A 23,837-nucleotide genomic window follows, 5' to 3' on the forward strand; every position below is an offset into this window, starting at 1 on the left:
GTACTACCTCCAAATGACCATTTTGAGATGCAATGTGCAATGCAGTCCAATTTTCTACATTAAGTGCATTAATACTGGCGCCTTTACTAACCAGTAACTGCACAATATCCAATTGACCATTCTGTGCTGCAACATACAATGGCGTTTGTTCTTGATCATCGTTAGCCTCAATATTCGCGCCTTCGTCGACCAATAGTTGAACTACATCTTTGAAACCATTCATAGCTGCGCAATGGAGTGGCGTCAACTTGTCCTTACTTTCGGCATCTATTTTGGCACCAAGGCCTACCAAATATCGAACCCTTGCTAATTCTCCATTGTATGCCGCGACATGCAAAGACGACCAATTCTTGTTAGCTATATGGTTTATTTTAGCATTTCTACCCAATAAAGGTGGACTTACTAATCGTTTTTTATTATCGATTGCAGGATTTGTAACTTTTTTGTCAACTTTTGTTATTTTGTGCACCACGCTTTGCCCTAAATAAGAAATTTATTAAATGTGTAGAAAGCTATGACAATTCAAGATAAGGTCACTTTATTTTGTACCTGTAACTATTTCAGATGGTCCTTGTTGGTTAGATATATCTTTACTCTTCTTCACCTGGTGGTTGCTTTTGCAGATTCTTGTTCGAATTGCCAATTTCCTAACAATATCCAGAAATGTTTCGCCTTCCTTGTTGACAACATCGCTGGTTGCTCCTTCTTTGAGCAACAAGTGCATCAGTCGATCATAGTTCTTTTTGGCGCCAACGTGTAGAGCAGTGTCACCATCCTCATTCTTCGCATTTATATTCAATTCCCACTTTCTCAATAGTATTGTCTGGACTATTTCATACCTGTTTTCTTCAACTGCACTATGCAGGGGTGTATTGTTTTTATTGGTTTCATCGACAATATTAATCAATTGAATACTGCAGGAGTTGAGTAAATCTTGGAATTTTTGCAAATTGTTATCTCTGATGGCCTGAAATATTTCCTCGTGTTGCACTTTTTCAGTGGATGTAGGCAGATTATTTCCCATTGTTGATGCAAAAAGACTAACTTATATTAACAGTAAAACACTCACTTAAAAAATTATCAACTATTCTTGCTCATTTGATTCAGTGCAATGTGAAAAGTACAATACAACTATATATCTGACATCGATATCATATCAATTGCAAATTGTTGATTGATAAAAGTAATCAAGCCAGTGCTGGCCAACATGCGAAAATAATAGAATTAAATTATCAGTAATGATCATGGTGCTCTTGTTCTTAAACTTGCTATATTTTCAATGTATTATTAAAATTATCAAAGTTAAAAAAAAAACATTTGGTGGTCTGAATATTACTATTATTGTTGATTCATAAACATATAAAATATTGATACTAGGATGACAAATAGACAGTTGGATGAGTAGACATGTAAACTGCTAGACTGGTAGACAAGCTGCAACATAGTCTGACAGATACGCAAGTAGACATCTAGAAAAATAAGTATACAGAAAAACGGGTGAACAGATAGGCTGGTACAAAAGTAGATCAGCTGACTTTTAGACAAGTAGACACTCATTTATAATAAAATATTTTTATTGCAGTTTTGACAATTATTTAGTATCGTTTTACTAGAGAGTATATATAATAATATTTATTGTTTAATATATAAAATGTTTTGATGTTCACTCATCCTATCAACTAGATCACCCGGAATTCGATGTTCACCGACTACTTGTTCGTCGTTTGATCGATTATTGGACACAATATATTTATATCAACTATATAAAACTCATCACTAAATCAAGTGTGCACTGCTAAATGTATTTCTGTACAAACAATTCTAAAAATATAAGCGTTCTGTCTCTGCAAAAAGTGCAAACACGATGAAATTTCAGGCTGAAACGTATTTGCAGACATTTATTAATTGAAGGAATATAAACTAAACTGTTCTATTAAATTATTTTAATTTTAATCACATTGTGATACAATACAATACAATAAAAATGGTTAGTTTCTGAATATTACTCAAAGATTTTGTTTAATTTTGCAATAGTTCGACGATTTCCTTGTGCCCTGCTTCGTAGGCCAGATCTATTGGGGTCCTATTATTGAGATTTACTCCATTAGTGTTTGCCCCTTTGTCCATCAATACTTTGACTATATTTTTGTAACCATTATAAGCGGCAATGTGCAGACAAGTCCATTTTGTTTCATTGGCAGTATTGACATCAGCGCCTTTACTAATCAGTAACTGCACCACTTCTAAGTGATCATATTGAGATGCAATGTACAACGGAGTCTTATATGTTTTATTGACAGCATTGACATCAGCGCCGTTACTAATCAGAAACAGAGCAACCTCTGAATGACCGTTGCAAGATGCAATGTGCAATGGAGTCCAATTTGTTTCATTAACAGCATTAACATTTGCGCCTTTACTAACCAGAAACTGCACTATCTCCAAATGACCATTCTGAGATGCAATGTGCAATGGAGTCCAATTTGTTTTATTAACAGCATTGACATCAGCGCCTTTACTAATCAGAAACTGCACTATCTCCAAATGACTATTTTGAGATGCAATGTGCAATAGAGTCTTTCCTTCAATAACAGCATTGACATTGGCGCCTCTAGTAACCAGAGTCTGCACAACCTCCAAGTGACCATTTTGAGTTGCGACATACAATGGTGTTTGTTGTTGATCATCGATAGCTTCAATATTTGCTCCTCTTTCGATCAATAGTTGAACTACATCTTGAAATCCATTCATAGAGGCGCAATGGAGTGGCGTTAACTTGTCCTTACTTTCGGCATCTATTTTGGCACCAAGACCTACCAAGTACCGAACCCTTGCTAATTCTCCGTTGTGTGCAGCAACGTGCAAGGACGACCAATTCTTGTTAGCTATATGGTTTATTTTAGCATTTCTTCCCAATAAAGGTGGACTTACTAATCGTTTTTTATTATCGACTGCAGGATTTGTATCTTTTTTGTCATCTTTTGTAATTTTATGCTCCTCACTTTGCCCTAAACACAAAATTTAATAAATGTGTGAAAAGTTGTAATCATGATAATTCAAGATAAGATCACTTTACATTTTACCTGTAACTATTCGGGATGATCCCGATTGGTTAGATATATCTACACTTTTCTCAATCTGTTGGTTGCTTTTGCAGATTCCTGTTCGAATTGCCAATTTCCTAACGATATCCAGAAATGTTTCACCTTCCTTGTTGACAACATAGCTGGCTGCTCCTTCTTTGAGGAGCAAGTGCATCACTCGATCATCGTTCTTTTTGGCGCCAACGTGTAGGGCAGTGTCTCCATCCTCATTCTTCGCATTTATATCCAATTCCCACTTTCTCAATAATAAGGCATGAACAATTTCATACCTGTTTTCTTCAACTGCACTATGCAGGGGTGTATTGTTTTTATTGGTATCATCGACAATATTTGATAATAAAACACTGCAGGAACTGAGTAAACTTTGGACTTTTAGCAAATCATCATCTCTGATGGCTTGGAAAATTTCGTTGTGTTGCACTTTTTTAGTGGATGTTGGCAGATTATTGGTCATTGTTGATGCAAAATACTTACTTAAGTTTACAGTACAAACACTCACTTAAACAAAAAAATCAACTAGTCTTGCTCATTTGATTTGCAATATGAAAAGCACAATACAACTATGTATCTAACATCGTTATAATATCAGTTGCAAATTGCCGATTGATAAAAGTAATCAAGCCAGTGCTAGCCAACATGCGAAAATAATAGAATGTAATTATCAGTGATGATTATGTTCTTGTTCTAAATCTTGCTATGTTTTTAATGTATTATTAAAATAATCAAAGTTAAAAAAAAAACATTTGGTGGTCTGAATATTACTATTATTGTTGATTCATAAACATATAAAATATTGATACTAGGATGACAGATAGACAGTTGGATAAGTAGACATGTGAACTACTAGACTGGTAGACAAGCTGCAACATAGTCTGACAGATACGCAAGTAGACATCTAGAAAAATAAGTATACAGAAAAACGGGTGAACAGATAGGCTGGTACAAAAGTAGATCAGCTGATTTTCAGACAAGTAGACACTCATTTATAATAAAATATTTTTATTGCAGTTTTGACAATTATTTAGTATCGTTTTACTAGAGAGTATGTATAATAATATTGATTGTTCAATATATAAAATGTTTTGATCTTCATTCATCCTATCAACTAGATCACCCTGAATTCGATGTTCACCGACTCCTTGTACGTCGTTTGATCGATTATTAGACACAATTAACTATTAATTAATTAATATATAATTAATTGTAAGAAAACTTATCACTAATTCAAGTGTTCACTGCTAAATGTAATGTTGTAAAAACAATTCTGAAAATATAAGCATTCTATCTCTGCAGAAAGTGCAAACACAATGAAAGTTCAGGTTTAAATATACCTGCACACATGTATTAATTAAAGTAATATAAATTGAACTGTTCTATTAAATTCCTTTATTTCTAAACACGTTGTCATACAATACAACAAAAATGGTTTGTTTCTAACTATTATGTAGATGTGTTGTAATTTTTCAATAGTTCGACGATTTCCATGTGCCCTTTTTCATAGGCGAAGTCTATTGGTGTCTTATTATTCACATTTATGGCATTTCTTATTGCACCGTTATCTATTAGTTCTTTGACTATATTTTTGTGACCATTATAAGTTGCAGAGTGCAATGGAGTACGATTTCCTATAATAACAGTATTGACATTGGCACCTTTACTAATGAGAAACTGCACAACTTCCAGGTGACCTTTTTGAGATGCAATGTGCAATGGAGTCCAATTTGTTTCATTAACAGAATTGATATCAGCGCCTTTACTAACCAGAAACTGCACAACCTCCAGGTGACCTTTTTGAGATGCACTGTGCAGTGGAGTCCAATTGGTTTCAGAAACGGCATTGACATCAGCGCCCTTTCTAATCAGAAACTGCACCACCTCCAAGTGACTATTTTGAGATGCTATGTGCAATGAAGTGTAATTTATATTATTGACGGCATTGACATTGGCGCCTTCGTTCAACAAAAATTGCACTACTTCCAGCTGACCATTTTGAGATGCATTGTGTAATGAAGTCCAATTTGTTTTATTAACAGCATTGACATCAGCGCCGTTACTAATCAGAAACTGAGCAACCTCTAAATGTCCTTTTTGAGATGCACTGTGCAATGGAGTCCAATTGGTTTCAGTAATCGCATTGACATCGGCACCTTTACTAATGAGAATCTGCATTACCTTCAAGTGACCATTTTGAGATGTAATGTGCAACGGAGTCCCCTTATTTATATCACTTGTATTGACGTTGGCGCCTTTCCTAATCAGAAACTGTACTACTTCCAAGTGACCATTTTGAGATGCAAGATGCAATGGAGTCCAATTTTCTACATTATCAGCATTAACATTGGCGCCTTTACTAACCAGAAACTGCACTATCTCCAAATGACCATTTTGAGTTGCAAGATGCAATGGAGTCCAATTTTCTACATTATCAGCATTAACATTTGCGCCTTTACTAACCAGAAACTGCACTATCTCCAAATGACCATTTTGAGATGCAAGGTGCAATGAAGTCCAATTTTCTACAATATCAGCATTAACATTGGCTCTTTTACTAACCAGAAACTGCACTATCTCCAAATGACCATTTTGAGTGGCAAGGTGCAATGGAGTCCAATTTTCTACAATATCAGCATTAACATTGGCGCCTTTACTAACCAGAAACTGCACTATCTCCAAATGACCATTTTGAGATGCAAGGTGCAATGGAGTCCAATTTTCTACAATATCAGCATTAACATTGGCGCCTTTACTAACCAGAAACTGCACTATCTCCAAATGACCATTTTGAGTTGCAAGATGCAATGGAGTCCAATTTTCTACATTATCAGCATTAACATTGGCGCCTTTACTAACCAGAAACTGCACTATCTCCAAATGACCATTTTGAGTTGCAAGGTGCAATGGAGTCCAATTTTCTACATCGACAGCATTAACATTGGCGCCTTTATTAACCAGAATGTGCACTACTTCCAAGTGACCATTTTGAGATGCAATGTGCAATGGAGTCCAATTTATTTTATTAACAGCATTGACATCAGCGCCTTTACTAATCAGAAACTGCACTATCTCCAAATGACTATTTTGAGTTGCAAGGTGCAATGGAGTCTTTCCTTCAATAAACAGCATCGACATTGGCGCCTCTAGTAACCAGAATCTGCACAACCTCCAAGTGACCATTTCGAGTTGCGACATACAATGGCGTTTGTTGTTGATCATCGATAGCTTCAATATTTGCTCCTCTTTCGATCAATAGTTGAACTACATATTTGAATCCATTCATAGCTGCGCAATGGAGTGGCGTCAACTTGTCCTTACTTTCGGCATCTATTTTGGCACCAAGGCCTACCAAATATCGAACCCTTGCTAGTTCGCCGTTGTATGCCGCGACATGCAAGGCCGACCATTTTTTGTTAGCTATATGGCTTATTTTAGCATTCTTGTCTAACAAAAGTGGAGATACCAATTCTTTTTTATTATTGACTGCGGGATTTGCAGCTATTTTATCAACATTTATTACTTTCGGCTCCTCATTTTGCCCTAAAAACGAAATTTAGTAAATGTGTAGAAAGTTGTAATCATGACAGGAATTCAATATAAAGGTATACTTATTTTACTCCCAATGGATGTTGGCAGATTACTTGCCATTGTGGATGCAAAACTCTTATGTTTACATTATAAACTCTCACTAAAAAAATTATCAACTAGTTTTGTTCATTCAAATTTACACAATGTGTCAAGTACACATTTAAATGTATATCTAACAAGATTATTGTTATCATATCAGTCGACTGATAAAGTAATCAAGCCAGGGCTAGCCAACATGCGGCCATAACGGAATTGTATTAGTAGTGATGGCCAAAGTGTTTAAAACTACATATGTCTTTACTGTGTAATTATATGATAAAACTTTCTCTCATACATGAAGGATCATAAATGTCATTTTTTCATCATGCTTCAAATTTTCAAAAATTTTGTACAAGAATATAAAAAGCGTTATATGTATATTTATAAAGCTTATTAAATTTTGCATTAAATTGCTTTTTTAGAAATATACAGTTTTGTGACAAAAAATTACAAAAAATGGAATCATACTAATAGATTTAGTTTTTTCAACAAGTGACACCTTCAAGTTTTACTATTATTGAAATATTGAGAAAATTTGTAGTATCGCTTATGAACCTTATATATATTTAGATTTCCATTAAATTCTGCACAAGACTGCATTTTTGAAATACACATTGTTCTAACAAAATTTTGTAATATTTAGCCCCAAACTAAAAAAAAATCTACCTATCACATTCGCTTATTAATTTATTTACAACAATATATTTATATATAACAAATGTAACAGATTACACGAATCGAATCTATAAACAACAATGTAACAAATGTCCTTTTTATTTAAACAAATTAACTATTTATTTATAAACTATTTAGTATTCTAAAATCATCTTCTTGAGAGAATCCGTTGCGTGATTTTCTTCGGCGTGTCGAAATGGATTCTTTATGGCCTCAATTACGCATTTGTACGCATTACGGAATAAAAGATTTGTTATTATATAAATAAACAATTTGAAATTGTTATAGACACATATATACATATATACATACATACATACATACTATATATATATATACTAGGTGACCCGACAGACGTTGTCCTGTACCCACATCTACGTTTTTTTAATATCCTTCACTAATATTTATACCGTTCAGTTGAAAATAATCATTATTGGCTCTCGAATTACTATTTACACCAATATATGAGTGATGTTGAATGTAGAACTGTTTCAAATAAAATTATTATTTTCAATTCCCACAATTAACACTTTAAATATCCTTCTAACAAATATTAAAAAATGTTCAATAAAATTGTATATTAAAAATTATACACTACAATTAATAGAACAAATTTATTTCCAATAGCTCAATTTATTTTAATGCCAAGGGTTATACAATTTTTCAGTCATACCTGTAGATGTGGATGTATAAATAAATGATTTTTTGTTTATTCACGACTAAAACATTAATTTTCCAAATTTATCACACAAAAAATCATCGTCTGCCTTTGTAATTTATGATCACGTGTTGAAAATGGAAGTCTTTTAAAAAGTATAACAAATTCAGAAAGAATTAATAAATAGCATTCGCGGTAAAGGTACAATAACACCTTGGACTTTTTAACCCAAAATAATTGCTTCAATAATGTTGCCTATAATTTTTATAATTTTGTACCATATTTTAACTGCTTTTTAGTAATTTACGATCTAAATTACATTTTTTTTCACTAATAATTCAATATACATTATTACTTAAGTTTATATTTGAAGTGAATTAATTTATCAAATCCTGTGCTCTATTCAACCTACGATCAACAAAATTATTGCAATAAATAGAGAGGAAAAAAGCGTGTGCTTTGCGATTTTTTTTACTGTGCTCCAATTTGCTTGATATTTTGGAAATAGACTAATCTTAATCTTAAGTTCAGAAGTGAAACAATTTGCACTCTTTCACCACCCCCGGCATTAATTGGATTATAACTCTTTTAATTCCGATTTTATCAGTACTTGTAATACACTATTTTAATGGTAATTAAATGACCTACAACTTTATCTATCATAAATTTTACCGTAACTTCTCTTATTTTGAAATGGCGAAGGATTGAAGGACTCGAAAGACACTCTGGTTGGACACTATTAATATTTGTGTAACAGAAAAATAATAAAAAGCAATAATTAGTCAGTAAAATACCTTGAATTTTCATTTATATACCTTTATAGGTATCTTTTCTTTTTTTTATCGCATAAAACATAAACATTAACTTTGGCGAGCAGCGCTCGGGTTAGCCCGCTAGGATACGACATCTAGGCGCGAGCAGTGTTCGTGCGTGACCGTTAAGTGGTTAAATAGATTTTTTTTCATGAAATTATGAGCTTTTTGGAAATCGTTTGTACTAAAGTTGTATTTTCTAGAATCCATCAACATCTCGTAAACCAAGTTAATTCTAGATAGAATACGATTATTTTCAATTTTGGTGGAAATGGCACTCATAAACTATTTTATTTAAATGAAACAAAAAACATTGTATGCGTCCTTTATGTGCATGATAGCTCACTCATTTTACACGCAGAAATACTCATTAAAGCTTATTTTAAGTACTATAAAACCCCATTTTTATTAATTGTTTTTAGTCTCATTCAATCTTTTCCTCCAATAATAAGTTGTCAATCATTTACCTCCGGCCTTTGTGTTAAAGTTCAAAGAGCCCAGTTGGTCAATTATGCGAATATTTAACTGAAGATGGAAGAGATTATCATCTCGAAAAGAAAGCAAGGAACTCATCTATTCATTTCTTGGACTATTCATGTGAAATGTACTATCACTTTTCTTCGACATTACCATCTTAAGATTTAATTATATACGAAATGGTAAGGCGATTGCATAAGATCTAAGGTGAGAACAGGTGAGATCATGATTACTGGACCTTTGTTTAAACCTTGAGAAAGGGTTTTGATAAAAAAATTAGCATATAATATAAATATATGTAGGAATCACCAATGGAGAATCATTATGTAGCTCGACATTTTTTTTTCAAGTTTTATTTGATTAAATTTAAAATATATTTGTAAATTTTTATTGGTGATTTATATATGTTTGAAAAGTTTATAAAATTTACTACAATGCACATATTTTTAAATATACATTGTCTAAATAAATATGCTCAAAATTGCATTCTAAACTACAAAGTGTCACATTAGAACTTATCTAAACATCTAGCATTTCTTTAGTATTTAACAAATATTTTACCTTTTTGTTCAATTAGTAATGATTGAGAGAAGTGTTTATTAGTTTTTGGCAAAGGTAGGCCCAGCCACTTCGAAGATACCGAGCTAAATATGTAAAAAATGGCAGTTTTTGAGAGAACTAAACGTCCGATTTGAATGATTCAAAGAACTTTCTGCTTGTCTTAACAAAATAATTGATTTTGGAAAAAAAATGTTGCTTAATTTTTTTCATTTTTTGTATATCGAAAATAATTCAGATTTTATTTTTAATTCTGACTATAGTTCTAATATACTTTAAACAAATAATTTCAACTTTGCAATTCAGTTTATATAATACTTATAAATATTAGACAATGTTACAATATTTATAATAATTTATTTGAAAACATTCAGTATTCCTCGAACATTTCGGTACGGTACGGGAAGTTCCAGCAATTTGCCTTGAGCCACCCACCCCACTAGTGTTAATAGCAATTGAAATGGTTTGTCATTGGTTCTTCATTTTTTATTATTATATTTTTATGACATAATTAATAACTTTTATACATTCTCAAAAAGCTTGTAATATGTACTATATTTTTGTACATACATGAACATATATTGATATATAATTTTTTTCACAAATCCATGCTAAACAAGAAAAACTTATCTAAACATCTTAGACATTTTTTTTACTATTTTTGAAATATTTTAATAATTTACTTAAACAAGCCAATATATATTTTTGAAAAGCTTATTAAATTCTGCAAAAAACTGCATTTTCAAAAATATACCATTTCATATTTTTTTTTGCAAAATTTTGCTCCAAACAATAAAAAGCTTATGCACCTACACGTGTATAACTTCCTATGCTTGCAAAATTATTCCAAGAATATCAATTATATCAATCTCAATTAAAGTGCTCTATTAAATAATAGTATTTTAATTACTAATTAATACTAAGATTCGTAGAAATATAAAAATTTAATTAAATTCCTGGTTTTGATATAAAAACTTTCAAACCTTTGCACCAAAGTGAGTGCCATCATCAATATTCGTTTTATATAATATACTGTCTTGGTATTAAATCCTTTACCAATTTCCTTTAACAATCTTATTTATTTTAACTATCTTATTTACTATCTTATTATATTAAATAATTTAACAGTTTGTTTAGAATGTGAGAATCTGCTTAGATTGCACATGGGTTGTATCAGGAAGTTTACATTAGAAAGGAGATGCGGACATTCATCGGACATAAATATCATTTTGGAGGAAGATATAAGTCTTTTCCTCCAAAACAGGGCTGAATCGGGTAAGAGATAGTTTGGTTTAAATTTAAAAAATCAGTGCTGGCCAATAGCGCGCGTTGGGGGTCCTGAAAGTTGATCCAAATGTAATACATAGATTTTGTAGTAAATGGTGTAAGACTCCTAGGTTTATGAGTGTACCTAGTTGTTGTAGAATTTTTTGGTTTTAGACAATATTATAGACAAGTTAATTTGAGATAAATTTGTCAAATAAATCATATAATTTAAGCAATTTACGATTTACCAAAAATCCACCCACAAAACTTGCACCTGCACTCTAAATACTACAACTGTATTTGCAGTCCCCAAGTCCGCCTCTGTGTCGTGATTTATGTAGGAATATTTATTCGAAGAACCAGTTTTGTTATCCGTTAGATAATTATTTAACCGAGGTCGTGTACTGAAGAAGAAGTACATTTAGTTCCTCAAGATAGCCATCGTGTGCCCACAAGAAGAAATAAACTTTCGATTTCGTTCCATGGAAATTGTTGGATGAAATGGATTCTTATGAGATTGTAAAGAGAATCTTGTTAAATCTTATTTAATAGTGAAAAATCTTATTAGATTTTATTTAAAAATATTTTTTTAAATTTGGTAGATTTTGAGACTATCAACATGATATATAAAACTAAATATGCAATTTGATGCAGAGTTTTATTAGCTATTTTATGATATATTAACATTTGCTTAGTATTAAATAAACTGCGAAAGCTTAGTTCAAAAGCTTCGAAAAATTTTCTTGATTGATTTTGATGCTTACGTCTTGCAAATTCAATTGCAAATTTTATATATTTTTGCGGTTATAATATAATATTATTATCTCTATTTTATGGAAAAGTTTCTTTTTTCCTTCATATTGATACATTATATAAATCAGATACTCTTTTCAAATAAATTATTAGAAAATGATGAATGAAAAGCTACACAAACGTTCAATTTCATTATATAAATTTCAGACGAGCTTTTGCATCTATTCTTTGAATATGAATTTCAATCGTAAAATTTATGTACATTTAATATAATAGTACAATACTTTTATATAATGATTTCATCCAGGATTTTATCCTCTTTGTTGCGATATATAAATGTAATAAGATTTTCATATGAAAATTAAAAGAAACTAAATAAATGTTTCACTTCCTTCATATAAATTTCTGTCGAGTTTGCAATTATTCTATGAATGTGAATTTCAATCGTAAAATTTATGCAATTTTAGTATAATCGTATTAAGAGTATTATATAACCATTTTATGTAGAATTTTATCTATTCTCTTGTGATTACTTACATTTTTTAATTAAAATTAAGAGTAAATAGAATAAAGAAGTACGGAAATGTGCAATTTAATTCTTAATTTTAAAGTCAGTTTACATTTATTCTATGAAGTTTTAATTTAATTTTATTCTATGAAATTTTATTTAATCTATATTTTATTCTATAGCTCGTGATATATAAATATATTCACCTTCCCTAAAAAGAAATTATAGACATTGCACAAAAACTAAACAATCTTACCTATTTACATAATTTAAAATATGAACATTTTTGTTGTTATAATTTATTTTTGTTGAACTCTAAACATATAAATAATCTTTTACAACATTTATAAACAACATTGTAGTAATATTATAAACAAAAACGTTGTTATCTAAACATTCAAATCAATAAAACCACGCCTTGATGTATTTTTGCATTTCTTTCTAAATATCTTGGAAACCACTGTTATTCCACCAACACATTCTTAACAGCCCTTAAAACTTACAAAATTTTCTATAACTTTTCCTAACAATTTTTTTTCATACAAACAACCTAAAACAAATTATTTCTATCTAAACAACTAAGGAGAAAATGCTTAACATCTGCAAAAAATAGTAAAATAACATAATTTTACTTAAATTTTTTAGAAATTTTTTATAGTTTAGTACTTTTATGTAGATTTTAATAAGCTTTATTATGATATAAAATAATATATATCGTTGTCAATAAATACTAAGAAATATTTGTGAAAAAAGTAAAAAAAAATGCTCACATTATTTCATATCAAACAAATCCTTGAATATATATTTGTACATTTTTGCACATATCTTGGATACCACTGTCATTCGACCAAGACGTTTCTAACAAATTCTAAAACTTAAAAAATCTCTTTACAACTTTGCTAAACAATATTTTTTAAACAACAACATAGTAATCAAATAAACAAGTGGTTGCATCCTAATATGCAGTATGCTTTTGTATCCTTCTGCAATTATCTTGGAAATCACTGTCACTCCTTTAATCCATCCTTAACAATTTTAGAAACTTATAAAAATCCTTTATACATTTTTCATAATGCATTTTTGTATAAACATGCTAAACAATAATATTGGTTTCTAAACAACTCAATGCTTCAGGATGTTTTTGTACCTTTTTGCACACATTTTGAACACCACTGAAAATTTATCTTGGATACTACTGCAATTTCACCAAGACGTCCCTAACAACTTCTGGAACTTTGCTAAACAATATTTTTCAAACAACCTAATAATGAAAAAAAAACTATTGTATCTCAGTATGCTTTTGTATCCTTATGCAAATATCTTGGAAACTACTGTCAATCTTTTAATCCATCTTTAACAATTATAGAAACTTATAAAAATCCTCTACACATTTTTCATACTGCATTTTTGTATAAACATGCTAAACAACCCTATCGGTATCTAAACAAATCAATGTAACTCAATGCTTCAGGATGTTTTTGCACCTTTTAGCAAATATATCTTGAACACCACTGAAAATTTATTTTGTATACCACTGTAATTCCGCCAAGACGTTCCTAACAATTTCTGAAACTTATAAATTCTTTTATAACTTTGTTAAACATTTTTTTTAAACAACATAGTGATCAAAGAAAGAATTGTTGCATCCCAATATTAGCAATGTGATTTTGTATCCTTTTGCAGAAATTTTGGAAACCACTGTTCTTTTTTTAATCCATTTTTCACAATTTAAGAAACTTATAAAAATTTTCTACACATTTTTCATAATGCATTTTTTGTATAAACATGCTAAACAACAATATTGGTATCTAAATAAATCAATGTAACTCGAGATATTTTTGCACCTTTTCGCAAATATCTTGAACACCACTGAAAATCTATCAACACCTTAACAAATTTTTGTAAAATATAAATATCTTTATTCTTCTGCTGCATAATATTTGTCTATAGTAAGATATGAAACAATAACGTTGCTTACTAAACAAACAAATTTGTGTGACCCACTTTGTGGTAGGTATACATTTTTGTTCTTATTAGCTTAAATCTTGGATATCACTGAATTGTTTTAAGGGGGGCGATACATGTAATCGCCTTTATTTTTACCATTTTTTGAAGACTTTTCAAACTGGGAAGGAATGACTGAATCTTTTTGAACTTTTTTAGGGTTATTTATTATATATTAAAGTACACAAAAATTTTTTTTTTTAATTTTGTTTTTTTTTAAATGGCTGCCGTAAAAATAAATCTGCCAAGACCCTCTCGGAAAACGCCATCAATTTGCGGGCGTTCTCACTTTTCGTACGGTGATTTGAAATCAAACAAATTAGTTTGTACGTGTTCATAAAACATATATCTTCTAGTTAAACCAAAAAAAAAATTAAAAAAGTCACAAAATCGTAAATTGGCACACCTCAGAAAAAAAAGTTCGATTTTTCACCTTCTTTTCAATGTTTTTTTTGGTAAAAGGGTTAATTCTTGAAAATCTTTTTGGAATGTTTGAGGTTTAACTAGAAGCTATTACTGTAAAGTAGATGTGTGCTAAATTTCATTGAAATCGGTTGAGAACTTTTTGAGTTATCCCGCCCGCAAATTTCAAAAATGTCGTTTTGAGAAAAACGCGTTTAAAGTTTTGACACAGAAACAGATAAGAGTACAATAGCACTCAAGCGTCGAGTTGAGGCGTGGCACTTAAATGAGTTTTTATTGTGTAAATAATGATAATTTTGTTTTGAATATTTACAGGCATATTTTTGAGATGTTATTGTAACGATTTATGAAAAAAAAAATCGATTTTTTTTTCTTGTTACATGTATCGCCCCCCTTAACAATATTAGAAGCTTATGAAATCTTATAAAATTTTGCTGAACGGTATTTGTCCATATGAACATGAACAACACCATTGTTATCTAAATATGTATATGGGGAAGTCCCCAAGTGGCGGACACCTAAGGTTATTTATAAATAAATAAAAATTTTTTTACGAAATATTTATTAAATTATGATTCATATTAGATAACAAAGTATAGAAATAGAAACTAAATTAACTAAATTAAAGATAGAAATCAAACTAAATTAACAAAACCACAATCTTTGCTAAAAAATAATTAATACTATCAATCAAACTTTGCTATAAAAAATATGATTTTAAACAGTGGCACCTAGTGCCGGACATTTCAAAATAACCTGCATTGATCACATGTCACCTTTCACTTAAAGATTTTATACTCGCTTAAATAATAGGTGGTAAATAGAGTGTCCGGTGCTTAGTGCCGTCCGGCGTTACGGGACTTCCCCCTACTAATTTCTTTGTCAGTAAAATAACGTTTTTTGTACTTCTTTGCAAATATCTTGGAAATCACTGACATTTCATCAACACATTCTTAACAATTTTTATAACTCAAAAAGGGCTCTAAAACTTTTCTTAACAAATTTTTATCGTATACTCAACCTAAACAAAAATATTTGCATCTAAACAACTAAAAAGCAAATCCTTAACATCTGCAAAAGTTTATTTTACATAAAAAAACGTTATTTTTTCAATATGATGTTTATTTAAAAAAATTATACAAATATATTAAAGTATATATTGCAAACATAACATCTATTTATATATTTATATAAAACTTAAAATTAATACAGGGCAGGATTTGAAAATTAAGGGTTTTGGGATAAATTGGGATAAATTTGACTATTTTATTAATAATAATAATATTATATACAAAATTGTTTAGGAAACATATTTATATTTATATATACAATTTTTCGTCGAGTGGGTTTCTTTTATTTACAATTGGTAACTACAGTAACGCTGTGTTTAGGGTACGGAACCCATGTTTAGTAACAATATTTAGGTAAAAAAATATTTTGGGATTGAAGTCTTCGGAGAAAAAAATTTTCGATGAGCTAAATTGAATCTTGTTAACGCGAGCAGTGAACTTTTAGACTTGTTATAGAAAGGGAAAGTCTTTCTCTTCTTGACCTTTTATAGATGTTAAGTTACGATATGAAATATTCCAAAGATGTAATATATCACAAGAGTCAGGAAGTGTAAATAATTGCATTCGGAAGTGCATACTTCTTTAGGTTGGGTCAAATATTTGCATCTGATCGTTTAAAGGTTGCACAAGGCTGGTACATGATTATTTACTGTAAGGCAAATATCTTCGGAGTGCATTGAGTTGCAGAAGTGGGTCCTTAACAACTTTTGAAGCTTATAATATAGCCTACAAATTTTCCCTAAAAGGTTTATACTGGTATTGTATTTTGAGTAAAATATATCATGGTGATCATAAAAGTTGATTGGGTCTCCAAGTTGCAATTTTTGTTGCAATAACATTTTTGCGTCCCATTAGATTTTTAGGAGTTTAACCGATCTAAACTATAAACTTTTTACAACTTGTAACGTATGTACCTGGTACATGTTATGACTCCATTGCAAATATTTCAAAATCTAGAAAAATTTATAGATTCATATTAGATATTTGTAAAGAAAAAAGACTGCTTAACATTTTTGTCTTAGACAGTATTATGCTAGCTTTTACACGAATTAAGATATTGGCATCCAAAAACGCAGTTGTTGAATACAGATCAAGAGAGTAGAATAGATATAAAAATAGATAGAGTTACAATAGAAGACAGAAGTTTGTAAGAAAAGAAAACTGGGTTGGATACATTTTTATAATTATTATTTTCTTCCTAAGTGACTTCAATCCTCCATTCAGCGCCATTTCCACATATGAGTATTTTTCCTAATTCGTTCTCGATACGACTTTGTTCTATTTTTAATCCTAACGAGTTGGCAAATTTTTATCCTAATAACTTACTATATACAACAGCTATATGAATCCACAATTTCAGACCAAACTTTCATTCTCAATCCCAACCGTGGTGTTCGTGTGTGTGCACCGAAACCCAAACCTTCTCCCAAATTGGAATCCAGATCTTCTTCCAGGCTGGCACTTGGATTTCTTTCCAAACTGGGACCTGGTAAAAAATAATTGGTGTAAAAGACAAGTTCTGGCCAAGTTTTAGATGGTTTTGTTGGTTTTACCTGGATTGCTTTCCATTCGTCTTTCCAGATCAATTTTTTGTCAGTTACCCATTCTTGTTTCTTGGCAGTTTTCCAGATTTGGACTTGTTCGTCGACCCATTCTTGTTTCTTTTGGGGGATCCAGATTTGTTTCTTTTCAGTTCTCCAGATTTGTTTCCATTCCTAAGAAAAAATAAGATAGAATTAAGAAATTGGAACGGAAGTGAAGATTGAAGTCGCAAAATTGTGCAAAATAGTTATTGGTATCAGTTAGCACTAATTTGGAGACAAACAAAAGTTTCTGGTGCATTTGTTTTCCAATATCCAAATTATATACCAAATTGGAGCTTTTTTCAATAATGTTACACAAAATTAAGGAGTTCACAAATCCATCAGTTATGTCATTACCAACCTCTTTCCATTCCAATTTCTTTTGGGTTTCCCAGTATTGCTTCTTCTCTGTCCTCCAGATTTTCTTCCAGTGTGGTTTCCAGATCATCTTCTTACGCCACAAATCATGAGAAGTGTATTCCCAACCACCATGATCCTTACCTAAAACAAACCAACAAAAAATTAACCACTGGTTAATAAAATAACAAACTTTTGATTAATGTACCTAAATATTTCTCTCCAGGAATTCCTTCCTTGATCCATTCAGGTACCCAAATTTGTTTCCAATCAGGAACTTGCACTTCCTTCCAGGCTGGTACTTGGATTTCTTTCCATACTGGTTTTTGGATCTTCTTCCAGTCAGGTACCTTGGATAAAAAAACAAGTCAACAACATGCACCAACCTAGTGATTCTAGACCATCCATTATCTTACCTGGATTTCTTTCCATGCTGGTACTTGAATTTCTTTCCAGATTGGTTTCTGGACAGTCTTCCACGCTGGTACTTGGATTTCCTTCCAGATTGGTACTTGGATTTCTTTCCACACAGGGACTTGGATTTTCTTCCACTCAGTTTTCCATGCTTGTTTTTTCTCTGTTTTCCAGATCTGTTTCCATTCTGCTTTCCACGTCAACTTTTTTGACCAGTAACCCTTGGGTTGATGGAAACCTGGGGTAAAGGAATTATATTGAAGACCAGAAACCAAGACTATTTGAGAACCAGAGTTGGCACAATTAATTTTTTCTCTTACCTCTTTTTTCTCTGACGAGTTCCTGATTGGAGTTTTCTGCAGAAACTTCACTCTTGACCTCGTCTTCTAATTTAGAAGTCTGTTCTTCTTCCCTCTTCTGTCTAACTGAAAGTTCTTGAGATTGTTCTTGGATTTGACTTGTTGGTTCTTCTATAAGTTGAACCAGAACCTGCTGTTCTTGTTCAACTTGGACTGGATTGGCTAAGGAGTAGGTCAGGCATAAGCCTAGGATCAACTGGGGAAGAAAAAATTAAAACAAATTGTTTTTAATATATATTTGCATTTAAATATTGAATGATAAATAATGAATAATAATTTATTATTTTTGCGAAAAAGAATGAGACGTTGTAAGGCAAGCACTGATTGTTTGCAAATGTGTATGTTTATATAAAGTTCAGAAACCTATTGAGGAATTAAATTATAACATGCAGACGTGTTTAATTAATGGATAATGAATTTTAACATGAGTTATTTGTTAAAACAATGGCTAATTGTTAAGATTGACTTCTTCAGGAAGTCTCTTGAGAAGAACAACAGAAGTCTTTCTTTTTAATCGGAGTATTACTTTCATTTTTCACACATTATGTGTTAATTCATAATTTAAACTTGATATATATGTAGTTGATATACTGAAGTATAACATACTAATATCATAGTATTTTAGTGTAAATAGTTATTCCTGAGGAGCCCTTTGGAATCGATACTAATGTATTGACAAAAATTCAAATAGTATACTTATTTTATTTTATTTTATTTTATTTTCATTCTGCAATCTATAAAAATAATTATATTTAGCAGAAAATGCTGACAAGTTGTTTACAATTGATTGTTTACAAATTAGTGGATACGCCCAGTGGCGTATAGTTAATATATAAAAAAAACTAAAGACAAATATGGGGAAAAAGATATAAAAATAATCCATTTTGTTTTTCTTGTGCTCGTTGTATTATGTTTAAATTGCCCTATTTAGCAGTACCCCAAAGTTGTAATCCGTAGGTCCACACGGGTTAAATAGTGCACTTAACCTCAATTATTATTAGTATTTCAAAAATTTCTGAGAAGACTTATTAAAATTAGTATAAGGTATCATTATAGACATATTAAAGTATAATATACTTGAATTGCAATAACTATATATTAACAGTTCGTCCTGGAGAGCTCATTAAAACCCCTCATCACCTTACTTTATGCAGGACTTCCCAATAGCAAAGGATCAAAAAGTGTACTTTTTATAGATTGGTACTGAAAATTTTCTTTGGGTACATACAAAATCTAGTACTAGACAATAAAATACATATATACGTCCAGATCTCTGATCCACTTAATTTTTTTTTTTTTAATATTTTCATATACCAACTTTTATACATTTGTGGCTGTTTTTACTAAAAATAGCAGGTTGCACAATTATTGTTGCCTATCTAACAACAATTGTTTATGCAACATTTAAGTAGAAAGTCGAATTAACAACAAAAAAACATAAAAATTTAAATAATTCACCGTTACTCCTACAAGTGGACTGAATCTATGAATCGAGGAAATGGATTTCGCTTTATGTTAATTTTATTCTAATTTTATGAGAAAGAATTATATAATAATAAAAAAAAATATTTCAGAACAAATATATTATTTGACCCATTGTCAAAATGTGTTTTAATAAGGTGTCGGTAGTTTTTAAAGGGCTCTTCAGTACGTAACTATAAGATTAATGTAATTTAATCTAATTTAATTAATGTTGTCTTTTATGACGACAAATACTAAAATTGCTATTTTTTTATTGGAAATTCAAAATATTCAGTTTTCATAACAAACTTTCCATTATTCACAGATTCATCTTCGAAAATTTAATTTTGCACAATTTTCAACGAGCTCATCAGGATTGACAATTTTATTGTAAATTGAGTATGTTATACTTTGATATGGCTACTATGATAAAAAATACTAAAATTGATAAGTTCTCACAAAATTTCGAGATATTTACAATTTACTGTGAAAAGTACTTGTTTGGTCAATAAGAACATAAAATACCACCCTCAGTGCACAACGTTTGTTCCACAATTCTTACATTTTAATATATAACACTTTAATATGTCTACTATTTTAACAAATACTTAAATTGATGACTTTTTAGACGTAAAAATAATCTGATCTAGCACCAACATATTGACAACTTCAGTTTTATGTGAACATTATCATTTTAGGAGTACTTCAGGGTAGGCTAATTTATATAAGATTTTATTTAGAAATGAGTTATACTTTAATATGTCTACTATAACAACAAATACTAAAATTGATGACTTTATAGACGTAAAAAATAATCTGATTAAATTTTTGTGACACTAACACATTGACAACTTTAGTTTAATATGAACATTATCATTTTAGGAGTACCTCAGGGTAGGCTAATTTATATAACATTTTTTTAGAAATGAGATATACTTTAATATGTCTACTATAACAACAAATACTATAATAGATTACTTTAAAACCGTAAAAAATAATCTGATTAAATTATTGTGCCACCAACACATTGACAACTTTAGTTTTATAGGAACATTATCATTTTAGGTGTACCTCAGGGTAAGCTCATTTGTATAACACTTTCATTATAGAAAATGTGTTATACTTTAACATATCTACTATGATAACAAATACATTCTTATATTAAAAATATATGAGAATAGAAATATTTTTTTATATTTATGCAAGTACTCACTTGCACCAGACAAACTGTTTACTATTTATTTTAGCAAGTATAAAAACAATTATGAAACTTCTGTATATAAATTGTGTCAAGTCATCAATTAGAGCTTTCTTTAATTATATAATTTTATATATATATATATATATATATATATATATATTTATATATATATATGTATGTAAAATTATATTATGATTACAGAAAGTGACTCAACACGTTTCGGAATTACAATGATGTCCAATTCTGCTCCTGGCTATATATCTATATATAACACTTTATAAAAAAAAGTGTTATACATTTATATACATATATATCTAATTATATTTAAAACTTTCTAATTTTCTTTCATTAAATATAAATTTGTTAGAAAACAATGATGCTTCAGTAAAGATTAGTTAAGCCGACTTAATACAATTTCTCGCATAATACGACACCTTAAGTCGTTCCCAACATATTAAAATATTTTATCCTTAAAACGCATAATACGTTTTCACGTTTAAGACGCATTTTTTATTATATTGTTATTTTTTCAATGGAGACTGATCAAGTTTAAGATATATTTATGCCTTGCATCTGATTATTTTAATAAATAAATAAATAAATAAATAACTTTTTATTGATGGAGGTTTTCAAAGAACTCTTAAGGACGAACTTTTGGCGCTAGAATACTAGAATTTTTGTATGTTATACTTCGATATATTAGTTGCAATACTTGAAACTTGATTTAGTGAACTTTCTTATAAAATTTTGAGTTATTAACAAAAATCTATAAAGAGAACACTATTAGAGCCATTTCCAAAATATGTAATTTGAATTCTTCAGAAAGAATTGTTAGTGCCAAAATGTTTAAATTTGAGTATTTTAAATTTACTGAAACTCTATTTTTTGAGTCTTAATTAAAGAAATTCTAATTTTTTTTTATATTTATAACTATTACTTGAACTGTTTTAAAATTTTATTACACTTCATAAAATCATTATTAAATATAATTAAGTAGTTATTTCTGTAATGATTCAGAGTTAAATTTTCTAAGAAGTTTTACTTCAATTGTATTAATTGCAGTCTAGATTTCAAATAAATGTATTTGTTTAAACAATTGTTATAGATAATTGCAAATATAAATATAACCTTTTACATAAACCAAAAAGTTTTGCGAAATAGTTTACCTGCATAATTTGTTTATAAAAATATATAACATAATTTACAATTCCCAAAAATTTTGCAACATGACCTCTGACTTCATTGGAATCAATTTGGAAATAAATATGATCTTCAAAATCAATTTGTAATATAATAAAAATTTGCATTAGACCGCATAAATATCAATTTTGCGACATTGAATAATAAAAATTTGAAAGTGCATCATTGCAAATTTTTACATTAGCACATCTTTGCTAAATGATGAAATTTTGTAATAGATTTTGTTGACTAGGATATATTTATGTTATTGGTAGATAATTGTGCACGAATTTGTTAATAACAAATGCAAATATTTTTATTGAATAACATATTGCTGATATTAAAATTTTATGTTTGGTAATTAAATTAGAATTTATTAAAAAAAAATGGATCAATTTCAGTAGTCTGGTTAAACCTGAAGAGCTTCTTGAAATTGATATTTTTGTAGAAAAAAAGATACAAGTCCTAGAAAATCCTTTTATACACCATATTGCGATTTATCATTCACTAATTGCAGTAGTTGACATTAAAGTAGACTTTGACAGAGTGATGTATAAAATAACTTAATCCTGAAGAGCTCTTCGGAAGTAACACCTTTCCAAAAATCATGTCATTTTAAAAATGACTTTAAAAACTATGAATTCTCTACTAATTAAAAATGAAAAAAATTGATTTTAATATTTGTTGTCATAGTAGGAGCATTTAGGTATGTCGTGCCCAAATTGCTACCACAAAGTACATTGAATTCGTCCTTGAAACTATTTTAAAAATTATCTTCAGTTTAGTAATAGACGTTTTGATAATAAGTTTTTTAGTGTTCTTATATGTATCTTAAATCTCATCAAGATCATGTTTCTTGACAGATGTCCTGAAGATGGAACGTACCTAGTTCCAAAACGTTGACAGTAAACAAATAATTAAATAAAGAAATTGTTTATTAAAAACTTTTCTTGTTTTTTTATTTTGTATTATTTTTGGATTCTTGTTCGAAACTCTACAAAAAGTATATATATATATATATATATATATATATATATATAATTTATTGGAAACAATTTTATACAAAAAATTGTTCTACTTTTAATTATGTAGCATCATGGAATTTTTTTCTATTACTCACTCTTCAAAAATCGTTTATTTTTATTACTTCATATTATATATATATATATATATATATATATATATATATATATATATATAAATGTTTTATAGTCTAGTTCTTTCTAAAAAGCATTTTTCTCCATATATATTGAATATATATATATATATATATATATATATAATTTATTGGAAACAATTTTATACAAAAATTGTTCTACTTTTAATTATGTAGCATCATGGAATTTTTTTCTAT

At 29.6% G+C, this 23,837-nt stretch overlaps 3 protein-coding genes across 3 annotated transcripts in view; all 3 read right to left on the reverse strand.

Annotated features, from left to right (window-relative positions):
- Positions 1-1,024, reverse strand: part of LOC113363078 (ankyrin-3-like) — an 8,661-nt gene extending 7,637 nt beyond the window's left edge. Inside the window, exons 1-2 of the mRNA XM_026605565.1 lie at positions 550-1,024; positions 19-480 (exon numbers count right to left, since the gene is read on the reverse strand). Of these exons, the coding sequence (XP_026461350.1) occupies positions 19-480; positions 550-1,024 (937 nt within the window). The remainder of the gene's footprint in view (positions 1-18; positions 481-549) is intronic.
- A 995-nt stretch (positions 1,025-2,019) lies between these two features.
- LOC113363079 (serine/threonine-protein phosphatase 6 regulatory ankyrin repeat subunit B-like) lies at positions 2,020-6,746 on the reverse strand. The gene is made up of 5 exons (XM_026605566.1): positions 6,716-6,746; positions 6,417-6,638; positions 4,571-6,340; positions 3,084-3,602; positions 2,020-3,008 (listed from the first exon to the last, which is right to left on the reverse strand). The coding sequence occupies exons 1-5, from the start codon at positions 6,744-6,746 to the stop codon at positions 2,020-2,022; spliced, it is 3,531 nt and encodes a 1,176-aa protein (XP_026461351.1).
- A 10,558-nt stretch (positions 6,747-17,304) lies between these two features.
- LOC113363081 (golgin subfamily A member 6-like protein 22) overlaps positions 17,305-23,837 on the reverse strand; it is a 24,471-nt gene continuing 17,938 nt past the window's right edge. The window contains exons 2-7 of the mRNA XM_026605568.1: positions 18,604-18,838; positions 18,286-18,560; positions 18,078-18,219; positions 17,874-18,013; positions 17,483-17,644; positions 17,305-17,415 (exon numbers count right to left, since the gene is read on the reverse strand). Coding sequence (XP_026461353.1) covers positions 17,305-17,415; positions 17,483-17,644; positions 17,874-18,013; positions 18,078-18,219; positions 18,286-18,560; positions 18,604-18,838 — 1,065 coding nt within the window. The remainder of the gene's footprint in view (positions 17,416-17,482; positions 17,645-17,873; positions 18,014-18,077; positions 18,220-18,285; positions 18,561-18,603; positions 18,839-23,837) is intronic.

The sequence above is a fragment of the Ctenocephalides felis genome, unplaced genomic scaffold (assembly GCF_003426905.1).
Source record: "Ctenocephalides felis isolate EL2017-DRISC unplaced genomic scaffold, ASM342690v1 CF-g0.4_SCAFFOLD_00845, whole genome shotgun sequence".
In the NCBI taxonomy this organism is placed as follows: domain Eukaryota; kingdom Metazoa; phylum Arthropoda; class Insecta; order Siphonaptera; family Pulicidae; genus Ctenocephalides; species Ctenocephalides felis.